Source organism: Podarcis vaucheri (genome assembly GCF_965113315.1).
Source record: "Podarcis vaucheri genome assembly, chromosome: 7".
NCBI lineage: Eukaryota > Metazoa > Chordata > Lepidosauria > Squamata > Lacertidae > Podarcis > Podarcis vaucheri.
In genome coordinates, this window is record NC_138765.1 from 9,932,101 (window position 1) to 9,954,198 (window position 22,098).

The window sequence follows — 22,098 nt, forward strand, 5'->3', positions numbered from 1 at the left end:
TCAAGTGCTGCAGATGGCAAAACATCCAGTCTTGCAAGTGTAAAAGCACGTCTGTATTTTGGGATAATAGGTTTGTGCAGACATGGGGCCAGAGAATCAAAATGGAAAGGTAGAAAATGAACATACCAAGGGCAGAATTTCCTTATAGTGTCCAGGTTGTTCTGATCCTCGATATCTTTCAAACTTTGACCAATTAGACTGTTTGCTTTAGTAGGGCCCATAGTGAGTAGGTGTTGTGGGGATAGGCCACAAGAGTGAAGTTTTTGATAGATGGTTTTAAGCCAGGCACTTTTATGGGAGTCTTGAAGTACTAAGGATAGTAAACCGGGGTGTGTGTGTGTGTGTGTGTGTTGAGTTTAGGCGGAGCCAGAAGTTAAGAGTTCTTTGCGAAGTCCGTACTTCTACTGAAGGGAGACTTGTTTGCTGGGTTACAGCTTCCATCGTCCCTTGCGGTTGGCCGTGCTGGCTGGGAGTGATGGGTGTCAGAGTCTAGCATCAACTGGAGGGCAATGGGTCCCCCCCATTACAGACCAAAGGGGTCACTGTTTCGGCCAAAGCAATCCCCTGCATCTCTATAAGCTTCTCCTGATCCATTTTCAGTCAAGATTCCTGCCTTGTAGGGGGTTGGACTAGATGACCCTCGGGGTCCCTTCCAACTCCACAGTTCTATGATTCTTCTCCTACCCTGGCACCTCTTCAGCTCTGCTGCCTATGAAAAGCAGATTGTCCAAGGACCAGTTTTTTTGCAGTTAGAAGAATCAAGCGGTAAAGCTCTTCCTGGACTGTACTACCTTCCAACAAAGTGGGGAGGGGGGGCTGTTGAATTTTTGATTTGCCCCCTCCATTAAAAAAAACCAAAAAACCCTCCTTGCATTTAACAAATGTCTTGTGAAAGAGTGAAGAATTTCAGCCAAGCTCAAGGCTTGCTCTCTACCCAGCTTGCAACCTTCCCTGGTGACCTGAAGTGGTACAGTCCGGGCAAGTCTTCGCCACTGTTCCTCAGCGCTTTGGGGTAGACACAGTTAATGTTTTTCTTCTTAAAACTGTTGTTAACGGCTGTTGCCTCCTCTCCTCCTCCTTTAGTGTTAAACAAGGGGCAGGTGGTGACCCAGTATTACCGCTGGCTGCAGAAGAATGGGGGCTTCGTGTGGGTCCAGTCGTGCGCCACCATCTCGGTCAACGTCAAGAACCCCACCGAGAAGAACATGGTCTGGGTGAACTACATCCTCAGGTGAGGCGTCCCGTATCGATTCGTACAAAGTTCAGAGCAAACGGGGGCATATTTTTTAATAGCTTGCCACCGCCGCAGAATTCCCAACACCAGGGGTTGCCATCAGTGCATCCCAGTCAAGGTTGAGGTTCAACACTGACATGACAGATGTACTGTTTTGGGGGGGCAGGAGGCGGGCAGGTGTGGAGGTGTCCTGAATGGGGTAACTGTGCCCCTGAAGGACCAGGTGCGCAGCCTGGGAGTCATTCTGGACTCACAGCTGTCCATGGAGGCGCAGGTCAATTCTGTGTCCAGGGCAGCTGTCTGCCAGCTCCATCTGGTATGCAGGCTGAGACCCTACCTGCCCGCAGGCTGCCTTGCCAGACTGGTGCATGCTCTGGTTATCTCCCGCTTGGACTACTGCAATGCACTCTATGTGGGGCTACCTGGACAATTTTTTTATTTTTAAAATATTTTGCTGGAAGCTGCTCAGAGTGGCTGGGGCAACCCAGTCAGATGGGTGGCATATATATAATAAAAATAATTATTATTATTTATTTATCTTGCTCAAGCCCCCACCATCTCCCTCCCTAAAAACAACAACCCCAAAGCTGGCAGTGAGCATGTGTGCAAGTGGTTATTCTGCAAGAACGCAGGCTATTCTTGAAGCAGGCCTTCTCCCACCGGTGTGGCAAAAGTTAGGTATTCAGAGGGACCCTTAGGATCTCAGGAAACTGTCTTACGCAGAGTAATGCCATTGGTCCATCAAGCTCAGTAGAGAAACTGAGCTCACTAGGGAGTTTTTCAAATGGGCATTGGATGTTCAGGGTGCCTGGCTGCCTTTTTAAATCTAGTATTTTTCAAAGGTTCAGTCCCCGCTCCCTGAGGTCTCAAGTGGCAAAAGTTCATCAAGAGCTTCCACCACACTCAGCCCTTCGGATCTTGAGTCCTGTAAAGGTAAAGGGACCCCTGACCATTAGGTCCAGTCATGACCGACCCTGGGGTTGCGGCGCTCATCTCGCTTTATTGGCCGAGGGAGCCGGCATACAGCTTCCGGGTCATGTGGCCAGCATGACTAAGCCGCTTCTGGCAAACCAGAGCAGTGCACAGAAACGCTGTTTACCTTCCCGCCGGAGTGGTACCTATTTATCTACTTGCACTTTGACGTGCTTTCGAAGTGCTAGGTTGGCAGGGACCGAGCAACGGGAGCTCACCCCGTCACAGGGATTCAAACCGCCAACCTTCTGAACGGCAAGCCCTAGGCTCTGTGGTTTAACCCACAGTGCCACTCTTCAAATCAAGACCACCCCCATCTCTGTTGCCCCAGGTGCAACATTTAAAATCTACTTAAGAACTACCAAATATTCTCTGCTGAAGTCTTTTTTCTCCCTCTTCCCAGCCTGCCACACTTGCCCACCCTTCCAAACAGATAAAAGGGATCTGTGAATGGCTACTGCAGATGGTTATTAATGACTACTTTCCCCCTTTCCCTCCCGATAAAGCAAAGGGAAGCATTATTATGTTAATCCTGCAAGCAATTGCCGATGGTAATGTATGATTTGTAAGGGTGATTAGTATTTTAGTTAATTAGTGCTGTAATTAGAGGCTAATTAACTTTCTTGCAGCCTCCCTGCAAACTTGCTTGCTTCCCTCTCGGCTGCCACCGCCCCGCCAAAACCAACACCACTTTGCAAAGCGGGACAGGGCTGGATTGTTCCTTGGACAGGACAGGGGAGAAAAAATTCCCCCGGGCTGGAAGGCTCTGTGTTCGAGGAACAGCAAAGTGGTGTGTTGAGCTGTAAGTTGCGGGGAGGACAGTTTGGCAGTTTCGGGGAGGGAAAGCAGCTGAACTTAGCGGGTGGCGCTGACCCCCAGATTTGGTCTCCTCAATTATATAGCGATGCAGCATCATTCGGAAAGACCCCTGGGAGCAGGGAATGGTGCCTGAGAGTAGCGCGAGCATAGCAGCACAGAGGTTGTCGATGGGAAAAAGTGAGCACTGGTGTCAGACATAAACTCTCTCTCACTCCCTAGAACCCAAGCCCCAGATACGTTTGGACTGCCATATTCACTTTTTATTTCGCATGCCCCCGACATCCCAAATGGCTCCTGGGACTCCAGGGAAGAACGATGCCTGGGTTCCAAATTGCCTCCTTCCATTGCATCGGCTGCCCTGCGACCATAACTTGCTTTTAGGGGGAGGGACTCTTAACTTGAACTGGTTCCAGCTTTGCTCGCTTGACAATAAAACCCCCAACCCTGCTGTTTTTGGTATGTGTGCGTGTAGGGTGTTTTTTCAAAACACACACACACAACCAAATCCACAAGGGAGAGTTTGTGATTTCAATCTGTCCTTGTTTGTTCTTGGACAATGAAGCGCCAATGGTCCCTCTGCTGTGGCGGCGGCTGTTCCGCTGATTCTAGCCTGCAGGTGGCTGGATGTGTCAGCTCTTATTCAAGTTGGCTTTCTTCAGTCCCCTTCTGGTTTGCAAGAGGGTGGGAGGAGGGAGTTGCGGCGCTTATTTTAATCCCTGGCCTCTCAGCGTTGCCACATGGCTGCTAAGCAGGGAGACTGGAGATCTCTCTCTCTGTCTCGGCTTCCTTGCTGCCACCAAGCGGCCGCGCTTACGAGATCCAGCTGCGATTCTTCACGATGCCAAAGTCCCCAGCGCCATTTCAAAGGCCTCCTCTTGAGGGAGGGATGGTGCAGAGCAGTGCCCCAGAGGTGGAAATGGTAGGGAATGTGTACGGGAGAGAGAATTACATGGAACTTCCTTTGCATCCTGGCACAAATTCTGCTGCCTTCTGTATCCCGGCCACCACTGGAGGTGTCCCACTCTGAAGTTCTTTATACTGCTTTCTGGCGATCCTCCAAGCTGTTGCGGGCGGAATGGAAAAACGGCCCCTCTTTCGAGGCATCTCCTGGGCCCAGCCTTTGGCTTAACGCCGGCGAAACATCCGAAACCCCAGCATCACCTCTGAACCTCGCAAAGTGCCTTCCAGGGGAACGAGCCTCCCTTGGCAAGACGAAGATATATCTTGAAGCTTTGGAACGATCCTCACATGTGCATTTCTTTAATCTTCTGCTTTCCTTTTTTTCTTGTTTCACTTTTAACCCTTTCCAGCAAGCCGGAGTGTAAGGACACCGTGCTGGACATATTCCAGCTGCCTGGGATTCCCGCAAGACAGACGGAGGCCGTTGAGGTGGGGCCAGAATTCAAAGGTGAATAAAATGAAGCCTTGGACAGGGAGGGGAGGTTAGTTTGCCAAGCAGACAAGCTCCGTGCATTGCTAGCGGAAGAGATTTTGGCAAACAGGTGTGGGCTGTCTCTTTCAGCAGAGCTCTTAGGTTCTTGCCTGGTGATAAAACATAGCAAACCTACTATTTCCCCTTTAAAAATCAAAGGGCCCCTTTTGCTATTTGTTGTTGTTGTTGTTTAGTCGTTTAGTCGTGTCCGACTCTTCGTGACCCTATGGACCAGAGCACGCCAGGCACTCCTGTCCTCCACTGCCTCCCGCTATTTACCAGTGTGCTTTTTTTAAAGAGAGTCCTGGTGTAGGCGCTGCCTTCGCTCTTCTCAGCCCCTTGGTGAACTGCTGCGGGCAGGTGGTGTTTAGTTTCTCTGGCCCCAATTCAAGGTGCTGTTTTAAGCTTTCAGGGGCTTGGGACCCCAGGGAAACTGAAGGATTGCCTGCTTCTGCGTGTTTCTGCCCTGCATGCTCCAGTCATCTTCTCACACCACAGAGCCCTCAGCCCCATGAAGCACAGCGGGCACTACCTTTAAAGCCCTAAATGGCCTCGGTCCAGTATATCTGAAGGAGCGTCTCCACCCCCATCGTTCTGCCTGGACACTGAGGTCCAGCGCCGAGGGCCTTCTGGCGGTTCCTTCATTGCGAGAAGCCAAGTTACAGGGAACCAGGCAGAGGGCCTTCTCGGTGGTGGCACTTGCCCTGTGGAACGCCCTCCCACCAGATGTCAAAGAGATAAACAACTATCTGACACTCAGAAGACATCTTAAGGCAGCCCTGTTTAGGGAAGCTTTTAATGTTTAATAGATTATTATATTTTAATATTATGTTGGAAGCCGCCCAGAGTGGCTGGGGAAACCCAGCCAGATGGGCGGGGTATAAATAGTAAATTATTATTATTATTATTATTATTATTATTATTATTATTATTAGGTTATGGTTCTGACCTTGTGGCACACGCCCTGCCAGTTGGGGTGCCTCAGGCCCTGTTTGTTGGCCATGGTGCTGTGCCATCAGAAGTCTGCACGCTGCCCAATCACTCTCCCTCTGTGCTCCTTGCCTTGGCCTAAGGAGCAGCAACAAATCGCTAGTCTTGGCCTTTCCCAACCGGGCTCCTTTTAGAGGTTCCAAACTGCAATGCCCATCATCTCTAATGCTGGCTGGAGCTGATGGAAGTTTGCTAGTTCGTTTATTAAATTACATGCTGCCTTTCATCCAAGGATCCCCAGGGCGGTTCACAACTTTAAAAAACAATATGAAGACCTTAAATACATAATAAACAAGTTGCAACCCCAACCAGGATTCATGTTGGGGGCGGCTGCCCTACTGCAGTAACTGAACTAGTCCTCATGGTTTGTTTTCTCCCAAACAAATCATGGAGCCAGAAGTCACAGTTTGTTGTTGAAGCTGCTGTTCAAGACAGGAACCAGGGACCTCAGGTTGCTCCTTCGGGTCTCGCTGCAGGTCACGATCTTACTGCCCTGCTATGTGCCCTTCTCAGTGCAAAGGCCGGAATGTGGACTGGACCAATGCTCCTCACTTGCCTTGTGCGTTGGTGTCAAGTGTGTAGCAACCTCTTCCTTTATTGCAGCTGGGATATAGGCTGCTGGGCAAAAGGTTTTCCTCTGCATGGATTCTGCTTCTTGTAACTTTTGCCTCTGGCCCTGCCCACTGCTGGTATGTGGCCCCTGGAAAGTGGCCCTTGAGGGTATTATTATTATTATTATTATTATTATTATTATTATTATTATTATTATACCGCACTTCATCTGTAGGTCTCAAGGGGGTTTACAGCTTAAAAACAAAATGCATAATAAAAACAAGAACAAAATAAACCAAGAACCCCCCACAAACATATTTAAAAGGGTTTAGGATCTTAAGACAGCCCAAGGCATGGCTCAGTGCAACCTTCAAGCTGAAAAAGATTCTCCACCCTGCTGCTTGGTGGCTCACCACGTCACCCAGACGTGGGCAGTACACTGTTATAAGTGGCCAGTGAAAACATGGCTGTTTAGAAAGGTTCTCTGCTGATTCACCTTTAACGTCCCAGTTTCAGGGGATGTTTTGTATATTGTTATGGGGGCTTGGCCTTAAGATTCTTGATGGGGATTGCTGCATTTATCATTATTATTATTATTATTATTAGCCACCTTTAGTTCCTTTGAAAATACGTAAAGGGATAAATGAAATTACAGGGAGGATGTGCAACCTTATTGAGGAGGTTTCCCCCCCTCTCCAAGGCGGAAATTTCGCCATGCTGGCTTTTGAGTTCCTGCTGTGCCCAAATCCACTTCAAGGCTTTCCGGAGTAGCTTTGCCCTGTGGTGGTGATTATTAGCTGCGCTGCTGGCAGGAAGCTGCTCTGAAGCGAGGTCTAAACTCTCCCCCAGGTCTTCTGCGGATAGAAATTTTGCTTGGCAAAATAAATCTGCCCAACTCCTGGCCGTGGGAAGATGCTTAGCTCCCTGCTGCCTCGCTCCGTTGATTCCCCCCCCTCCTGTCTCCCCACCTGATTTCCCTTTCAGAGAGCAGCCTTGCCAAAGAGAGCAGCCAAGGGAGAAAGCTTTACTCCCCCAGCAAACCTGGCTCCCTAGCCGAGGCCTATCCCCGGAGCGCGGCAGAGGCCAGTGCCCGGTGCCGCCTGGCAGAGACCGATTCCAGCGGCCCTGAAACGAGCTACCGGGAGGAGGAGCTGTCAGACGGAGGCGCCGGGAGTGACACCGAGGGACCGCCCAGCAAGCGCATCAAGCTGGAGTTCCCGCCAGAGAGCCCCTTGCGGGAGGCAAAGGAGGCCAGCTCCGAGGAGTCGGACAGTGGCAGCGAATCGGAGCTGGGCCTCCTCCCACAGCAGAGGGCGCCCCTGGCGAGGAAAGCCAACGGCTGCAACGCCGGAGGGCGGAGGAGCGCAGGGCCCGGCCGCCCGGAGTTTGCCTCCGTCATCCAAACTCAGAAGAGCACCGTTCTGAAAGCCACCCCAGCACTTAGCATTAAATCTGAGCAGTCCCCCGGTGCCAAGGGAGCCCCCTGGACCTGTCCGGCCGCCCACAAGGGCAGCCCTTACACTGTGAACAAAGCACTTAGCTTAGAGAAGCCCTCTCTGCGGCCGGCCTCTTCTCACCTGTACGTCTCCATCCCGGACTCTGTGCTCACCCCGCCCGAGATGGAGAGCGGCGCCCCCAAAGGGCCTTTCGGCACCTCTCCCCGGACCATCCCGGCCGCCTCCTCTTCGGCGGACACTCTCTCGCCCCCTCTCTCGGGCTCCCCGTGCGAGGAGAGGGCCACGTCCACGCCCTTCACGCCGCTCCTCTACCCTGCCGACATGGAGGTCCTGCAGCGGTTCCACGCAGGCAACGTGGTTGTGCCGCTGGTGCACCAGCTGGGTGGCCCGCATGCCGGCACATCCGGCTCGCAGGGCCTTTACGCCACCAGCACCATCCGGTACGCCCCTGCCGACATGACGCTCGGCATGCAAAGCAACGTGCTGCCGCCCTCCCACCCCATCAACCTCATGGACATCGGAGGCGCCGAGGCCAAGACGCCCCGGGAACTTATGTACCACCACCTGCAGCGGTTGAACATGGTTGCGCCCTTCGGGAACTCGGCGGGCTTGGCCCAGATTTCAGGGGGAGCCTTTGCCGCGACGGACTCCTTGTTTTCCACGCTGCCCTTCTCGATGGCCGGCAGCGGGGTCCACGGTGCCTCGGCTTTGGAACGCAAGGAGGACTGAGTACGTGGCCAAACTCTGTGCCATCAATAAAAGGTCCTGCGTGCCCCTTTTAGAGGAAAGCTCAGTGCCAACTTCCCTGCCGCAGGGGGAGAAATCTTTGTTCTCTAACCAATCCCTGCGTGTCTCATCTTTTCATAGCACTCCTTTCTAAACCTCTGGCAAATTAGTAGTGTGACCATCTCCTCAGCAGTCTTGTGTTCCACTCTTGCTCCTTGCCTGGCCACCCAGATGCTGTTTGAAACTGCTGTTCTGGTTGTGGAACGAATTCGGGAGTTAGCCCAGTGCAAATGCGGAGTTTGGGAGTTTAACCCAGGGCAAAGTCGGTGCAACTTTCCTGGGAAAGATGAAAGAGGTGTCCTACATTCGTTCTCGTCTGTCTTCCCGCTGCTACAAGTTGACTTCCTTCCTCCACCATATTTGCTGGGGACTTTGGGGTGGGCTTTTTTTGTATGTATGGGGGTTATGTTTAGGCCCTGCAGGTTTTTCTGTTGAGAGGACCACCTGCCTGCTAGCCAAGGCGAGTGTAGCTCGAAGAAACCTGCACATGAAGAGCAGGGTGTCACCACCCCCGACTCAATCCCCCAGTGTGATTACATCAGCGTTACCACTTTTGCTTCTGTTCTGGCCACACTGCACTCTCCCTTACAGCACAGCGATTGCTCAAAAGTCCGGCTCTGAATTATAAACAAGAAATTCAGATGTGGCAAGTATATCTGAGTGAATCAACCCTTTGGGCACTCCTCTTATCTCGTATAGCCTCACCTTCGTCATGCTTCCCCCTTCTGCAAATAATGGATTAATAGCTTTTATGTTTTCTGTGTGCTCAGATCAAAGGGGAAAGAGATGACTAAAGCTGTCTTAACTGCCCTGTTGCCAAGAGTTCTGCCACCAGCTTAACAGTCTTAAGTGAAATGTGGGCGCCAATAGGGGGACGGCTAATTTCCCAGTGGTTAAAACTTCTGAAAGTGAAGGAAGATGCAGTGTGGATGAACCAATAATTGAGCATGGACAGTTCTAAACAGTTGACAGGGTGCTGATTCTGCTCTTCTAATTACCAGGTGTTAAGACTTCTCATCCACCCATTTGTCTACCAGTGGCTGTTGTAGCAAAATGGAAATTCTGTGTGCAGAGGCAGTCTACCAGAGTGACAGATTTGGGGTGGGGTAGATTGGGAGAACCATCACCACCATGCCGTTCCTAGAAGGTTCTGCCTGGCCACTGTTGGGAGGTGGGGGAAATGGTGGACAAGACGCACCTCTTTGATGGCCCAATCCTGCAAGGTTGCTTCTTCCTCTCATCACTGTGCAAACACAGCTGTTGCTTTGATCCTGTACTCAGTAGAAAAAAGCTTCCACCATTGAGACCCCTTGGGACATGAAAAGGACCTTTTCCATCCAGAGCCCAAAATGCAGGCCAGAAAAGGGATGGAAACAGGTAGGTCGTCGTCGTATGTGATGACAGCACTTAAAAAGGTTAAAAAATGTTACGCCATAACTTTTAGCACTTATTCAGAATAATGACTACTTGTACAGTTCGGTGGGAAAGGGTGGGTGGGGGGAAACCCACAGCGAGACAGTAGCACTTGGATGACGTGGTATTTTTCTGTGTAACTCATCGCTAAAGATCTGTGTGTGTGTGTGTGTGCGTTTTTTTCTTTTATTAACCTACGGTTCTCGTTGGATAGATGAATGTAGTTTCCACTGTTCACTTGTTCTTGACATTTTGCTGCTTCTTTTGGCGATCTGGGGTTTCAGAGAAAATGAAAATAAATGGGACTCTGTTCCTGCCTAAAAAGATTTCAGTAGGCGCAACCATTTTTCCTGGCAGGCTTAATAGCAGTAAGATCTTGTTGTAATAATGCCTGTGTGTATCCTCATTCTGAGTTAATTAACAAAAGGATCCCCCCCACACACACACACCAAAGAGAAATACAAACATATTTGAAAGTACTTGGAATAACAATGTGATGATTTTTAAGGGCACACACCAGCCTGAACACGCATGATTCCTCTGCAGTCTGGTCTCCCCTGAAATGTTTGTTAGTTATTTGGATCAAAAATTCCAAAGTGTGTTTTCTCAAATTTGCTAGTGACAGGATAGTTCAGTCGGTAGAGCACAAGACTCTTAATCTCAAGGTTGCAGGTTTGAGCCCCATCTTGGGCAAAAAGATTCCTGCACTGCAGGGGGTTGGACTAGATGACTCTCGTGATCCCTTCCAATTTTACAGTTCTGTGATAAAAGCAGAAGTGGTTGCCAAGTGCCATCAAGGACAGGTGTGAAATTCAAAGCAGCCTTGGCAAATTGTGAGCAATTACCTGAAACGAAAATTTGGCGCTCCTAAAGCCCAAGGAAGGGTCTCAAAACCGTCGAGAAAAGTGACTGCCTTCCTCGTTGCCAGCTCAAACATTCAAATAGGACAAGAGCTACTGTGCACAGGGTCACGTAAGTGTATAAGTGTGAAACGTGACAGAGCTGGATAGGTAAGAAATTTTCCTCCCACATAATACTAGGAGTTGGGGGCATCTGGTGAAGTTGAATGTTGGAAGATTCAAGAAGGACTTCTTTACACAGCACATAAAACTATGAAAGCAGTTTTCCCCAGAGGTAGTGATGGCCACGTACTTGGATGGCTTTAAAAGAGACTTTTTAGCAATTCACAGAGGATAAGGCTTCCAGTGCCTGTTAGCCACAAGGGCTCTGTTGTTGGTGCTTCTGAGTTGCTGAGACACACAAATGGGGGAAGTGTTGTTGTGCCCGGGTCCTCCTTCATTTTCCACAGGCACAGGTTGCCCCCAGGGAGAGCAGGCTGTAGACTAGATGGGCCTTTGACTTGATCCAACATGGTTTTTCTTACGTACCCAGAGGGGGGAATAAAGTCAAATCACAGCCCTTCCCATCTACGTCAGCTGCATGCTGTGCATCCATGTCTGGAGGGAAGAGCTCTCATCTTCCCTATTATAAGTACATGACAAAGCCCTGGCCCCTAGGAGCAACACAGCTCAAACGAGGCTCAACAGAGGAAGGCCTGCAAACACACAGACAGCTCTACCCAGAGCTGCCTCTTGGGTCTGTGGGTGCCCTATTGGCACTTCTGGTAGAAACATTGCTGGGAGCAGTGCTCCAAGGGAGGCTTGGGGGCAGTTCCAGCTTCTCTCAGTGCTCCAGAATGCTCAATGTAGTGCCTCTCCAGGACATGCTGGGAAATGTTAACTGGTGGCTTGTAGACGCAGCTGCCTGGCATTGTGGGGAGGAGGCGAGTGGCTAGGGCAGGCATTCGTGGTGGTGGTGGGCCCTGGCAGCTTCACTGGAGTGGCGAGCTACAATGTGAAGAGTAGGATTGTGCCAACCTTTAGAGCAGGCATGCAAGGGGACTTCTGGGTTCCATGCCTCAAGGGTCCCACCTTATCTCAAGAACTATCCTCACACCTTGATGTGAAAATTGTGGGAAACTATGAAGAGAGATGGACGTGGGTGGCACTGTGGGTAAAAGCCTCAGCGCCTAGGGCTTGCCGATCGAAAGGTTGGCGGTTCAAATCCCCACCGCAGGGTGCGCTCCCGTTGCTCGGTCCCAGCACCTGCCAACCTAGCAGTTCGAAAGCACCCCCGGGCGCAAGTAGATAAATAGGGGCCGCTTACTGGCGGGAAGGTAAACGGCGTTCCGTGTGCTGCGCTGGCTCGCCAGATGCAGCTTTGTCACGCTGGCCACGTGACCCGGAAGTGTCTCCGGACAGCGCTGGCCCCTGGACTCATAAGTGAGATGGGCGCACAATCCTAGAGTCTGTCAAGACTGGCCCGTACGGGCAGGGGTACCTTTACCTTTTTATGAAGAGAGAAAGGGACACGGGTGGCGCTGTGGGTTAAACCACAGAGCCTAGGACTTGCCAATCAGAAGGTCGGCGGTTCGAATCCCCACCACGGGGTGAGCTCCCGTTGCTCGGTCCCTGCTCCTGCCCACCTAGCCGTTCGAAAGCACGTCAAAGTGCAAGTAGATAAATAGGTACCGCTCCAGCAGGAAGGTAAACGGCGTTTCCGTGCGCTGCTCTGGTTCTCCAGAAGCGGCTTAGTCATGCCGGCCACATGACCTGGAAGCTGTACGCCAGCTCCCTCGGCCAGTAAAGCGAGATGAGCACCGCAACCCCAGAGTCGTCCACGACTGGACCAAATGGTCAGGGGTCCCTTTACCTTTATGAAGGGAGAAGATGGCCTTAGGTACCAACTGGCAGAATGTATGAAATCGTTTTTGTACGTAGAAGTAAGTCTCCCCAGCTAAAACCCACAAACTGCGTGCCCGGCTGCTATCAGAGGAAAGAGTGTGAGCAGTTTTTTTTGTCCCCAGGTTTTTTTAAAAAGTAGGAGATTTGGTTTTGGTGTCTTTAATACAAATGTCAACTGATTTGGACAGGTGGAGCAAAGAAGGCATGGGCAGAAGAGATACACCTGATATGTGAGGAGCAGGAGGATTGGGGAGCATAAGCAACACTGGGAAAGCAGGGCCAAGCTTTACAGGAGATGCCAAGAGAGCAGGACATTTCTTACAATATCTTCAGCTGATAAATATCAGCTAGCACTTCAATTAACTGGTTGAAGCGGGGGGGGGGGGGGGAGAGAGCAGAGCAAGACCAACTTCAACAGAATGCTTACGTGCCAGAGATCCCAGTTCAGCAAGAGTGCGTGCTGCTGGCTCAGCAGAGTGTCCTCTGAACAATTCCCTTCTTTGTCGTTGCCGGTGACCTGATTTTTGCTACTGTCACTTTCCCAGAGCCCATCTGGAAAACCTGAAATAAATACAAAGCAGCCAACACATCTGCTTGTCTCTTGTGTGCAAGGAAGCCGCCTGTCCTTGCCCTTCGGCCCAAAAGGCAGAAGGATTCAAACATGCCGGGTGGGGTGGCCTTAAAAGCTGCAGTCCACAGAATACCATCGCGTGTCTGCACAAGCCAACTGGGCCTTCACTTATCCGACTTCCCGTCCTCCTTTTTCTTGTCCTGGCACTTGTCATTGGGGTCGTCCTGGATGATCTCCACCTCCAAGCGCCCAATGTAGAGGGAGATGGCGCACAGCCAGAACAGTGCCACGGTGGTGACTGCGGCACAGTTCAGGAGAGCCGTGGAAAAGGACAGCATCATGGTGCGACGGAGGAGGAAGAGGCTGACGAGGTAGGAGGCGCTGCCGTACGAGACGCAGATTCCACCCAGGATGAAGAAACCTGCAAGGAGATACAAAAGTCAGCATTGGGGCAGTACTAAGCAGTGAATATGCCTGTCTATACAACTCAACAGCCTTCTACTAAAACAAAAAAAACCCCTATGTGTGTGTCTGGATGGGCTTATACTGGAGGGGAGAAATCCCTTATTAATTCTTATGTACGGTGGTACCTTGGGTTAAGAACTTAATTCGTTCAGGAGGTCCATTCTTAGCCTGAAAATCTTCTTAACCTGAGGTACCACTTGGTACCACTTAGTCTAATGGGGCCTCCTGCTGCCGCCGCACCATTTCTGTTCTCATCCTGAGGTAAAGTTCTTAACCCGAGGTACTGTTAGCGGAGTCTGTAACCTGAAGCGTCTGTAACCTGAGGTTACCACTGTATTCTTTATACATTCAGACCTGACATTAAAAAGTAACATGAAATTTTATTAGACCAACTAAGTTTGAGCTAGGAGCACACATGCCTTCAAGACAAGACAAGCTCTTCATGGGGTGAAAAAACAAACCATTGATGAAAAGTTCTACATGACTCTAAAGCCTGCATAGGTCCCTGTTAATCTTGCCTACCTCCTGTCTCTAAATTAATATGGTTACCGATCTCTACTGAGTTTCCGTATTCACCTGAAGTGGCATGGGCTCAGAAAATTAAGTATTTAATCTGTTCCTCCAAATCTGGAGGTTATTTGATACACAAAGAGACCCACTCCAAGTCTCCTGCTGTAGTGGTGGAGGGCAAGATCCCACTGGGACAGGGAATATGGTGTGAAAAGCCTGGGGAGGTGAGAGGGATTCAGTTGGAATGTTTGACATGCACACTGTCTTGCAGAGGTAATATCCTATTTCCAGCATGATGAACTCAAAAAACAAAACATGCCTACTCCACTGGTTCCTCAAAGATAAAAGCTTGCCCAGAATTATTCCGCGCCACCACCCCTTCATACCTGCACAACTATTGTCATTTCTCAAAACCATAAATGCCGTTTATAAACTGGGAACACCAACACAACTAATTGTAGCTCAGTTTCAAGTATGAGGATCCACTGCCCTACTGTGGTATAAATGAGAAACGCTGTTTTGGAACCAGTTGACAGATTTAAGAGTCAGCAGTGACTAAATCGTTTTCAGGCAGCCCTCAATATCCCAACAATATTGACTTTTCTGTGTAACTGCTACTCTCTCTCCCACCCACCACACATACATATAGTGTCTGTGAAAGAGTGGGATCTTTACCAAAGCTGGTGCAATTCAAGAGGATGCTATACCTAAAACTGGTTTTCTACTTGCGTGCCTAGCTTCTGCATTGCATATGGAGGAGGGTACATTAAAACAAACTTGTCCATAGTTTCAGATTGCCCCCTTCACTGTGCTGGACACATGACTGTCTGAGACTACTCTTCTTGCCTTCTCACAGAGTCCAACCAGCAACCTCCCTCTCCTGACTGCACTGAGGTGAGGATACTGTAAAGAAACCCAGTATCTGGAGAAAAGCCAATTAACAAAATGCAGCTTATCCGCAGAACCATGGCTTGTTTTTAGGAAAAGCTATTTGCATTTGGAAGATGGCGGAATTATGCAAGCTCATAGGTCACTGCAATCTGCATAATTATCAGCGTGCTGAATTTCCTTTAAAATGGGGGAGGAGGGGTGAGAGAGGGACAACCACTTTAAGGGGCCAAGTGTATGTTCTGGTGCCCTAGCCTCTGGGGAAAGGAGCAAGTGCTACTCTTTGCAGCATCAGCCTTAAGTGCTGGCCTGACTGCAAGTGCTGGGGGGGGGGGGGCAAGTAAATGGAGAAAGAATTGAGATATTGTTACCCTGTTGGGTAGGTGGACATACAAAAATGGGGCGAAGAGGACAGAGAAGCACCTGGCACAGCCTGGTGCTTAGGGAGCATCTCGCAAAGGACTTCTGCTGGGCCCCTGTAATGTAGATTTCTTATAAGCAAGCAAGAATGCCGTTCAGAGTAGGGTAACTTGTGACCTCCAGATGTTGTTGGGCTCCAGCCCACATCAGCTAGTGTGGTGACTGGGAGTGGCCACTGGGACCACATAACACCGGTCCTGAGAGATCTGCATTGGCTCCCAGTACATTTCCGAGCACAATTCAAAGCGTTGGTGTTGACCTTTAAAGCTCTAAACGGCCTCGGCCCCAGTATACCTGAAGGAGCATCTCCAACCCCATCATTCAGCCCTGGACACTGAGATCCAGCGCAGAGGGCCTTCTGGCATTTCTCTGATTACGAGAAGTGAGGTTACAGGGAACCAGACAGAGGGCCTTCTTGGTAGTGGCGCCCACCCTGTGGAACGCCCTCCCTTCAGATGTCAAGGAAATAAGCAGCTATCTTATCTTTAAAAGACATCTGGAGGCAGCTCTGTTTAGGGAAGTTTTTAATATTTAATGTTGTATTGTTTTTAACACTCAATTGGGAGCCGCCCAGAGTGGCTGGGGAAACTCAGCCAGATGGGCGGGGTATAAATAATAAATTATCATCATCAATGGTCAACTGTTATAGTCGTAGTCCAGCAACGTTGGAAGGGCGACAGGTTCCCCAGTCCTGATGCAGTCAAATCCTGCCTCCTCTTGTCTCTTTCCCTGCTTTTTTTCACAGACTTCAGGGCACATCAATTTCGACTTACTGTTTTATTCAGGCTTAAAGATTTCAAGCCGCCCATTTCAAAGAACAAACCCTCTGCTTCTGCTACCTTCCTCTCTGCACACCTGCTACCCCTTCCTGAGCATTCCATGTGGGCAAAGGGAATACACCTGCAATTCAGTGGATCCTCAGCTTCTAACTGCCGCTGCTGGCCTTGAGCTTTTAAAGTCGGCTACTTCTCCCCACCCATCTTTTTCCTAGGGACAAGCAAACTGTCCAAGGTCGCTGAAACAGTCGCTGTCTGACTTTCAAGGCTGTGGAATCGTTTGCTCTTCTGAGTGCCGTTTACAGAAGATGACATCACAAGAGCTATTAGTGTCTGAAATGTCAATTGAGACTTATTAAGGTTCCTCTTGTCTTTTGACTCACTTATTCAGAGAAGCTCTTTCTGGCTCTAACCATCAATTAGCTCTTCCAAATGTTGGAAGAATGACTGCCCCAGTCGTAGACAGTACAGTGTCTACAGACAAATGTTGCACAAGGTGCATCTCAAGTAGTCATTTGCTACACGGCAACAGCCCTAGAAGAACAGTCTGCTCTTTTCCGGTTTGCAAAGTCTTCTCAATCCAGTCGCTTTTAAAGCCATTTTGACTCCCCACCTGCAGCAGGGCAAATAAACAGGTCCGTTTTGCAAACGGGCAAAACAGGCTGTGATGCTAGCGTCCACTTCCTGAGCTCCAGAGTTGCAGCTGCGGTGTGTCGACATTGGCGATATACCGCGATGTTGGAAAAAGCTGTGTTGGCCCCAGCCAGCGAGATGCCAGGTGAAACTGCTGCAGCTCTCGTTGTGGGAGCTGAGGCGCTTTCACCCAGTGCCTCGGGGACTGCGGCGGGTGGGGGGGGGGCTCCGTAAAATTGCTTGACAGCAGCACGCTCCTCAGCCATGCAGTTTAAAGAAGCGGAGGAAGGAGCAAGCTGAAACGGCACCCCACCGATTCAGCTTGATTCTCCCTATGTCGGGGCAGAGTGCGATGGTGGTTTCACCAGCGGTATATTGCTGGTGAAACTGCCACAGCTTCTGCCTCTAGCTCCCAGCTAGTTTGTTTCTCCCTCAGCACGCTGGGGGCAAAGGGACTCAAGAGCAGTGATAGTTTCACCAGGAATATACCGCTGAGTGAAGCTATCAGTGTGGTGTAGTGGTTAAGAGCGGCAGTCACGTAATCTGGGAAACCGGGTTCGCGTCTCTGCTCCTCCACATGCAGCTGCTGGGTGACCTTGGGCCAGTCACACTTCTGTGAAGTCTCTCAGCCCCACTCACCTCACAGAGTGTTTGTTGTGGGGGAGGAAGGGAAAGGAGAATGTTAGCCGCGGGTTAAGAACCTTGCTTCAGGATGAGAACAGAAATCGTGCTCCAGCAGCGCGGCGGCAGCAGCAGGAGGCTCCATTAGCTAAAGTGGTGCTTCAGGTTAGGAACAGTTTCAGGTTAAGAACAGACCTCCAAAACGAATTAAGTTCTTAACCCGAGGTACCACTGTATATCAATATATCACCCAGGCCTACTCTCCTGCTACGTGTGCAAACTATACCGCTTGTGGTTGCATCCTTTCTCTGAAGAGCAGAGGGACAGAAGACCAGAGGCCACGTACCTTCTATTTCATCAGCTATATTGGAAGACCTTGACCAAGTCTCAGAAAATGACCCATGGGGACCCACCCTTAGTGTTAATTATCCTTACCACGGCCCTGAAAGGCAGGCCTGTAATTTATTCTCATATTACCAGTGATCAGTGTTAGAAACTCAGATATATAATCTAATAGCCAAATGGCACTTTAAACCTGGGCTGCGGTCACCATAATGGAATATCGAGGTTATGTCTCCCCCCCCACTCCATGGTATAATGATATTATTCTGATTCTGATTCTTATACTGCTTTATATTTTAAAGAACAAATCTCCAAGCAGTTTACAACACATTAAAACATCAAATAAAACAACGCAGAATAAAATGAATTCAAGTTACAAGGGAAATATTTCAGATCCTTCTCTCCGTGACATTTTGCTTTCCTCAGTGGCCAACTTGGCACCCACAAATCGCCACGTGGTCCCAAATGGACCCACGCTAGTCACAAAATGTGCCTGGCTAATTTCGAACACTGCTAATGATGTTTAAAAATTGAATTGAATTAGAAAAGTGTCCTGTGCAAATTGGGGAAATTTTCCGATACCCTTGACTGGAGAGTGATGTAATTTAGCATATATCACCTGTATTTAGTAAACAAGGCTAAAAGCGTTCAAACCGTCAAGCTTGCCTAATACTGTGGTTACAGTGGGCATCCGTTTGTTGTTACTAACCATCCTATGAATCAACATTTTTTCCGCTCCACATCACTGCACACTGCAGATGAGGCAATTGTATGGCCTGTATGAACCCACGATGCAAGTTTCTGATCCAAAGGATAAATGAATCAGAGCCATGTAAGCTAACTTTGTGGCTTCTCACTTCTCCCTAAGGAAAGGGTGTTGGCCTGTTGACACAGGTAACCCCTTCTATGATTGTTATCCTCTTAGAAGAATGATGCCAACAACATTTTGATGGAATGATTCCTTTATCCATGGCAGCAAACTAAGATCTGCCAATATCCTGTCACTCCACCCTGAGTATCGACTTGCTTGTTACCTACCATAAGCTGCTTCGCGCCCCATGTCACTCTGAACGTAAGAAATCACTCCAACACCAGTAGCCAGCAAGCCATTCCGAAACCAGGAGAGGAACCCTGGTGAGAAAGGAGGAAGGGAATAAAAACCGTCTCCTCTGTGTTTAAGCAGACATGGTTTCTATCAGATTAAATCAATACATATTAAGAATGCTAATAGTACACCCTACACATATCTACTCAGAATTAAGCCCCACTGAGACATACTCTAAGGTAAGCCTGTAAAATATGAAAGTCCAGTGCTACTGTTAATAAACATAACTGTCACATTACTTTACAGAACTGGTTGTTACAAGGATTAACTAAGACAATACAGTGATACCTTGGTTCCCAAACTCAATCTGTTCTGGAAGTCTGTTCGACTTCCAAAACGTTCACAAACCAAGGCACGGATTCTGGTTGGCTGATTGGCCCGGAAACAATGCCGACAGCCGAAATGGACGTTCGGCTTCCAAAAAACTTTTCGCAAACCGGAACACATACTTCGGGAGCCAAGCCATTCAGGAACCAAGCTACCACTGTATTCATGAAGCGTTCTGAACACTCAAAAACAGATATAAACGTGCTGCTGCTGTTTCAGTTCTGAATATCTTTAAATGTTCTTAGCCGTTAATGTTTTAGTTGGTTTTTATGTTATTCTTCGTGATACTGTTTGTAAGGATGACTTGAGACCATTGTGCCACAGCTTGCCTGGCTCCTCCCTCTCTGCCCACTGAGAGGGAAAAGGGAGGGAGGAGCTGGCAGTTCGGTGGGCAACTCCCAAGTGCAAGCAACTGTGGGAGCAAGGTGGGTTGAAAGGCAGTGGAAACAGCCATGGTGATTTAATAAGCATTCACGTTTCATAGGAAGGATTTGTTTGTTCCTACTCCATATATGCCACCCCTTGATTCCAACAATGCCAGGGTGGTTTACAACAAAAGAAAAGTGGGGAAGAGAGAAGAGCCCAATGAGCTGCCAAGCACCGAGCAGTAGTCCAGTTTGGGTGTTTCCTCTACAACAGCTACCATCACCACTCAAGAATCATATTGAATATTATTCTCTTGAAGCGAATTGGTTTTATTATAGAATTTTTATTGGTATGTTCTTAAACCACTCTGAAAGGTCTGGCGGAAAAGTGGCATATAAACATCTTAAATACATGAAAGAATGCAAGATTAAAGGTACCCCTGACCATTAGGTCCAGTCGTGACTGACTCTGGGGTTGCGGCGCTCATCTCGCTTTACTGGCCGAGGGAGCTGGCGTACAGCTTCCGGGTCATGTGGCCAGCATGACTAAGCCACTTCTGGCGAAGCAGAGCAGCGCACAGAAACGCCGTTTACCTTCCCGCCGGAGCAGTACCTATTTATCTACTTGCACTTCAACGTGCTTTCAAACTGCTAGGTTGGCAGGAGCAGGGACCGAGCAACAGGAGCTCACCCCGTCACGGGAATTCGAACCGCCGACCTTCTGATTGGCAAGTCCTAGGCTCTGTGGTTTAACCCACAGCACCACCCAGGTCCCAGCATCAACAAAATCTGAAGCAGTAGCTAGAAACAGCATAATGATAAAAGTACTTAAAGACCCTGAACAATACTGTAATGAAGTCTTAGCTAGGGGGCAGGCAAAGACACAAACCACAGGTGCCAGTGGAAGGCCCCAGGTTCAGTCCTGACACCTACAGTTAAAAGGGTGAAGAAGCAGATGGTGCAGAGATCCCTTCGTGAGAAGGTTCCATTCAAGAAAACTGACCATTCATAGCTAGAACAGCCAATGGTCTAATCCAGGAAAAGGCACTTCCTATAAACTGAAATGGTAAGGGTTGGTGGGAGTTACAGTCCTACAATCTCTGAAAGACCACAGGTTCTGCATCCCTGTTCTAAATCATGTTCCACATAAGAGGATCTTTAATATTTAGTTAAAATCAACAGGCAACGCTTCAATTGACTGTTTTGCCTAGTACTGTACATAAAATCAGTCACAAGCTCTGCTGATATAAAGCTAGCTATGTTTCTCTTCACAAATGATGTCTGACTAAAGAAGATAATGCAGACCTCCAGATGTTCCAACTACAACTCCCATCAGGCACTGACCACTGTCCATGCTGGCTGTGGACCAACATTTGAAGGGCCACAGGTACCCCACACCTGGCTGAGGTAACAACAAAGCTTAATGTTTTCAAAAGGGGGGATTAGCCATTGCTGCTGCTTCCTAGAATCCTGCTTATAGGTTGATACCTGATCTAGCCTGCAGCCTTACATCTTCTGACTCAACGTCCAGTGTACAGTGGTACCTCGGGTTAAGTACTTGATTCGTTCCGGAGGTCCGTTCTTAACCTGAAACTGTTCTTAACCTGAAGCACCACTTTAGCTAATGGGGCCTCCTGCTGCTGCCGCGCCCCTGGAGCACGATTTCTGTTCTCATCCTGAAGCAAAGTTCTTAACCAGGGGTACTATTTCTGGGTTAGCGGAGTCTGTAACCTGAAGCATATGTAACCCAAGGCACTACTGTAATGTGCTGTTTGTGGGGCTACCTTTTGAAGACTACCTTCCAACCAGCTATTTGGAAACTGCTGTTAGTACAGAATTGTTTCTACAGGGGGCGGGTGTTTCTGATCCCTTTCAACTCTGCATTGTGCACCACCTACCCCAGGCATAGGCAAACTCTGGCCCTCCAGATGTTTGGGACTACAATTCCCATCATCCCTAGCTAACAGGACCAGTGGTCAGGGATGATGGGAATTGTAGTCCCAAACATCTGGAGGGCCGGAGTTTGCCTATACCTAACCTACCCTGATGATGAGCTCTGCCGAACTCTTAACGTTGCACATTGATAAAGATACTGCCTAATAGCATATATATGCATATAATATTCTTGGGGGATATTAAAGTTAAACATGCAATGTAAAATATCTAAAACATGGAGTTATTTTTAAAAGCAAGCTCCTAAGAGGTGACCCTTGGCCCACATTAAGCCTCCCTGTTCCCGCCCTGGAACGTCTTTATCCGTCTACTTCCTGCAACAGACCTTAAGCCCCGCCCCTTTAGAAGCCCCGCCCACGTTGGCCTTCCGCAGGCCCCGCCCCTCCCTGCGCGCGACTCAGCCCCCTCCTCCGCCCTTCCCTCACCGGTCTCGTGAGCTTTCCTGAGGAGCCAAGCGTCTGCCTTGTCCAGCTCCGAGACGACGGGAGGTCCCGGGCCCCGCCCAGAGCTGGGTCTCGCCACCCTCCCTTTCCACGGCCAGGCCTCTCCCCTCAACAGGCCGCCGGCCCCTCTCGCCCGCGCCATGGCCCGGCTCCACCAGGCCCCGCTCAGCGCCATGGCGGCGGCCTCGGGAAAGGCTCAAGACTAAGGAGCCGGTGTGCGGAGAGACCGCCCCTGTCAGGCACGGAAGGCGGGGCTGGCGCTGATAGGCCGCGTGGGCTG

The 22,098-nt window shown here is 49.5% G+C and overlaps 2 protein-coding genes across 6 annotated transcripts in view; one reads left to right on the forward strand and one right to left on the reverse strand.

The window, feature by feature from the left end:
• The window catches only part of NPAS1 (neuronal PAS domain protein 1), a 114,397-nt gene extending 104,416 nt beyond the window's left edge, over nt 1-9,981 (forward strand). For all 5 annotated transcript variants that reach the window (XM_082231022.1, XM_082231023.1, XM_082231024.1 and 2 more), the window contains 3 exons: nt 1,084-1,231; nt 4,336-4,433; nt 6,984-9,981. In XM_082231022.1, the coding sequence (XP_082087148.1) occupies nt 1,084-1,231; nt 4,336-4,433; nt 6,984-8,185 (1,448 nt within the window). In that variant the 3' untranslated portion in view covers nt 8,186-9,981. The remainder of the gene's footprint in view (nt 1-1,083; nt 1,232-4,335; nt 4,434-6,983) is intronic.
• Nucleotides 9,982-12,542: 2,561 nt separating this feature from the next.
• TMEM160 (transmembrane protein 160) lies at nt 12,543-22,000 on the reverse strand. The gene is made up of 3 exons (XM_082231392.1): nt 21,801-22,000; nt 18,664-18,756; nt 12,543-13,391 (listed from the first exon to the last, which is right to left on the reverse strand). The coding sequence occupies exons 1-3, from the start codon at nt 21,991-21,993 to the stop codon at nt 13,135-13,137; spliced, it is 543 nt and encodes a 180-aa protein (XP_082087518.1). The 5' UTR covers nt 21,994-22,000; the 3' UTR covers nt 12,543-13,134.
• Nucleotides 22,001-22,098: the final 98 nt, after the last annotated feature.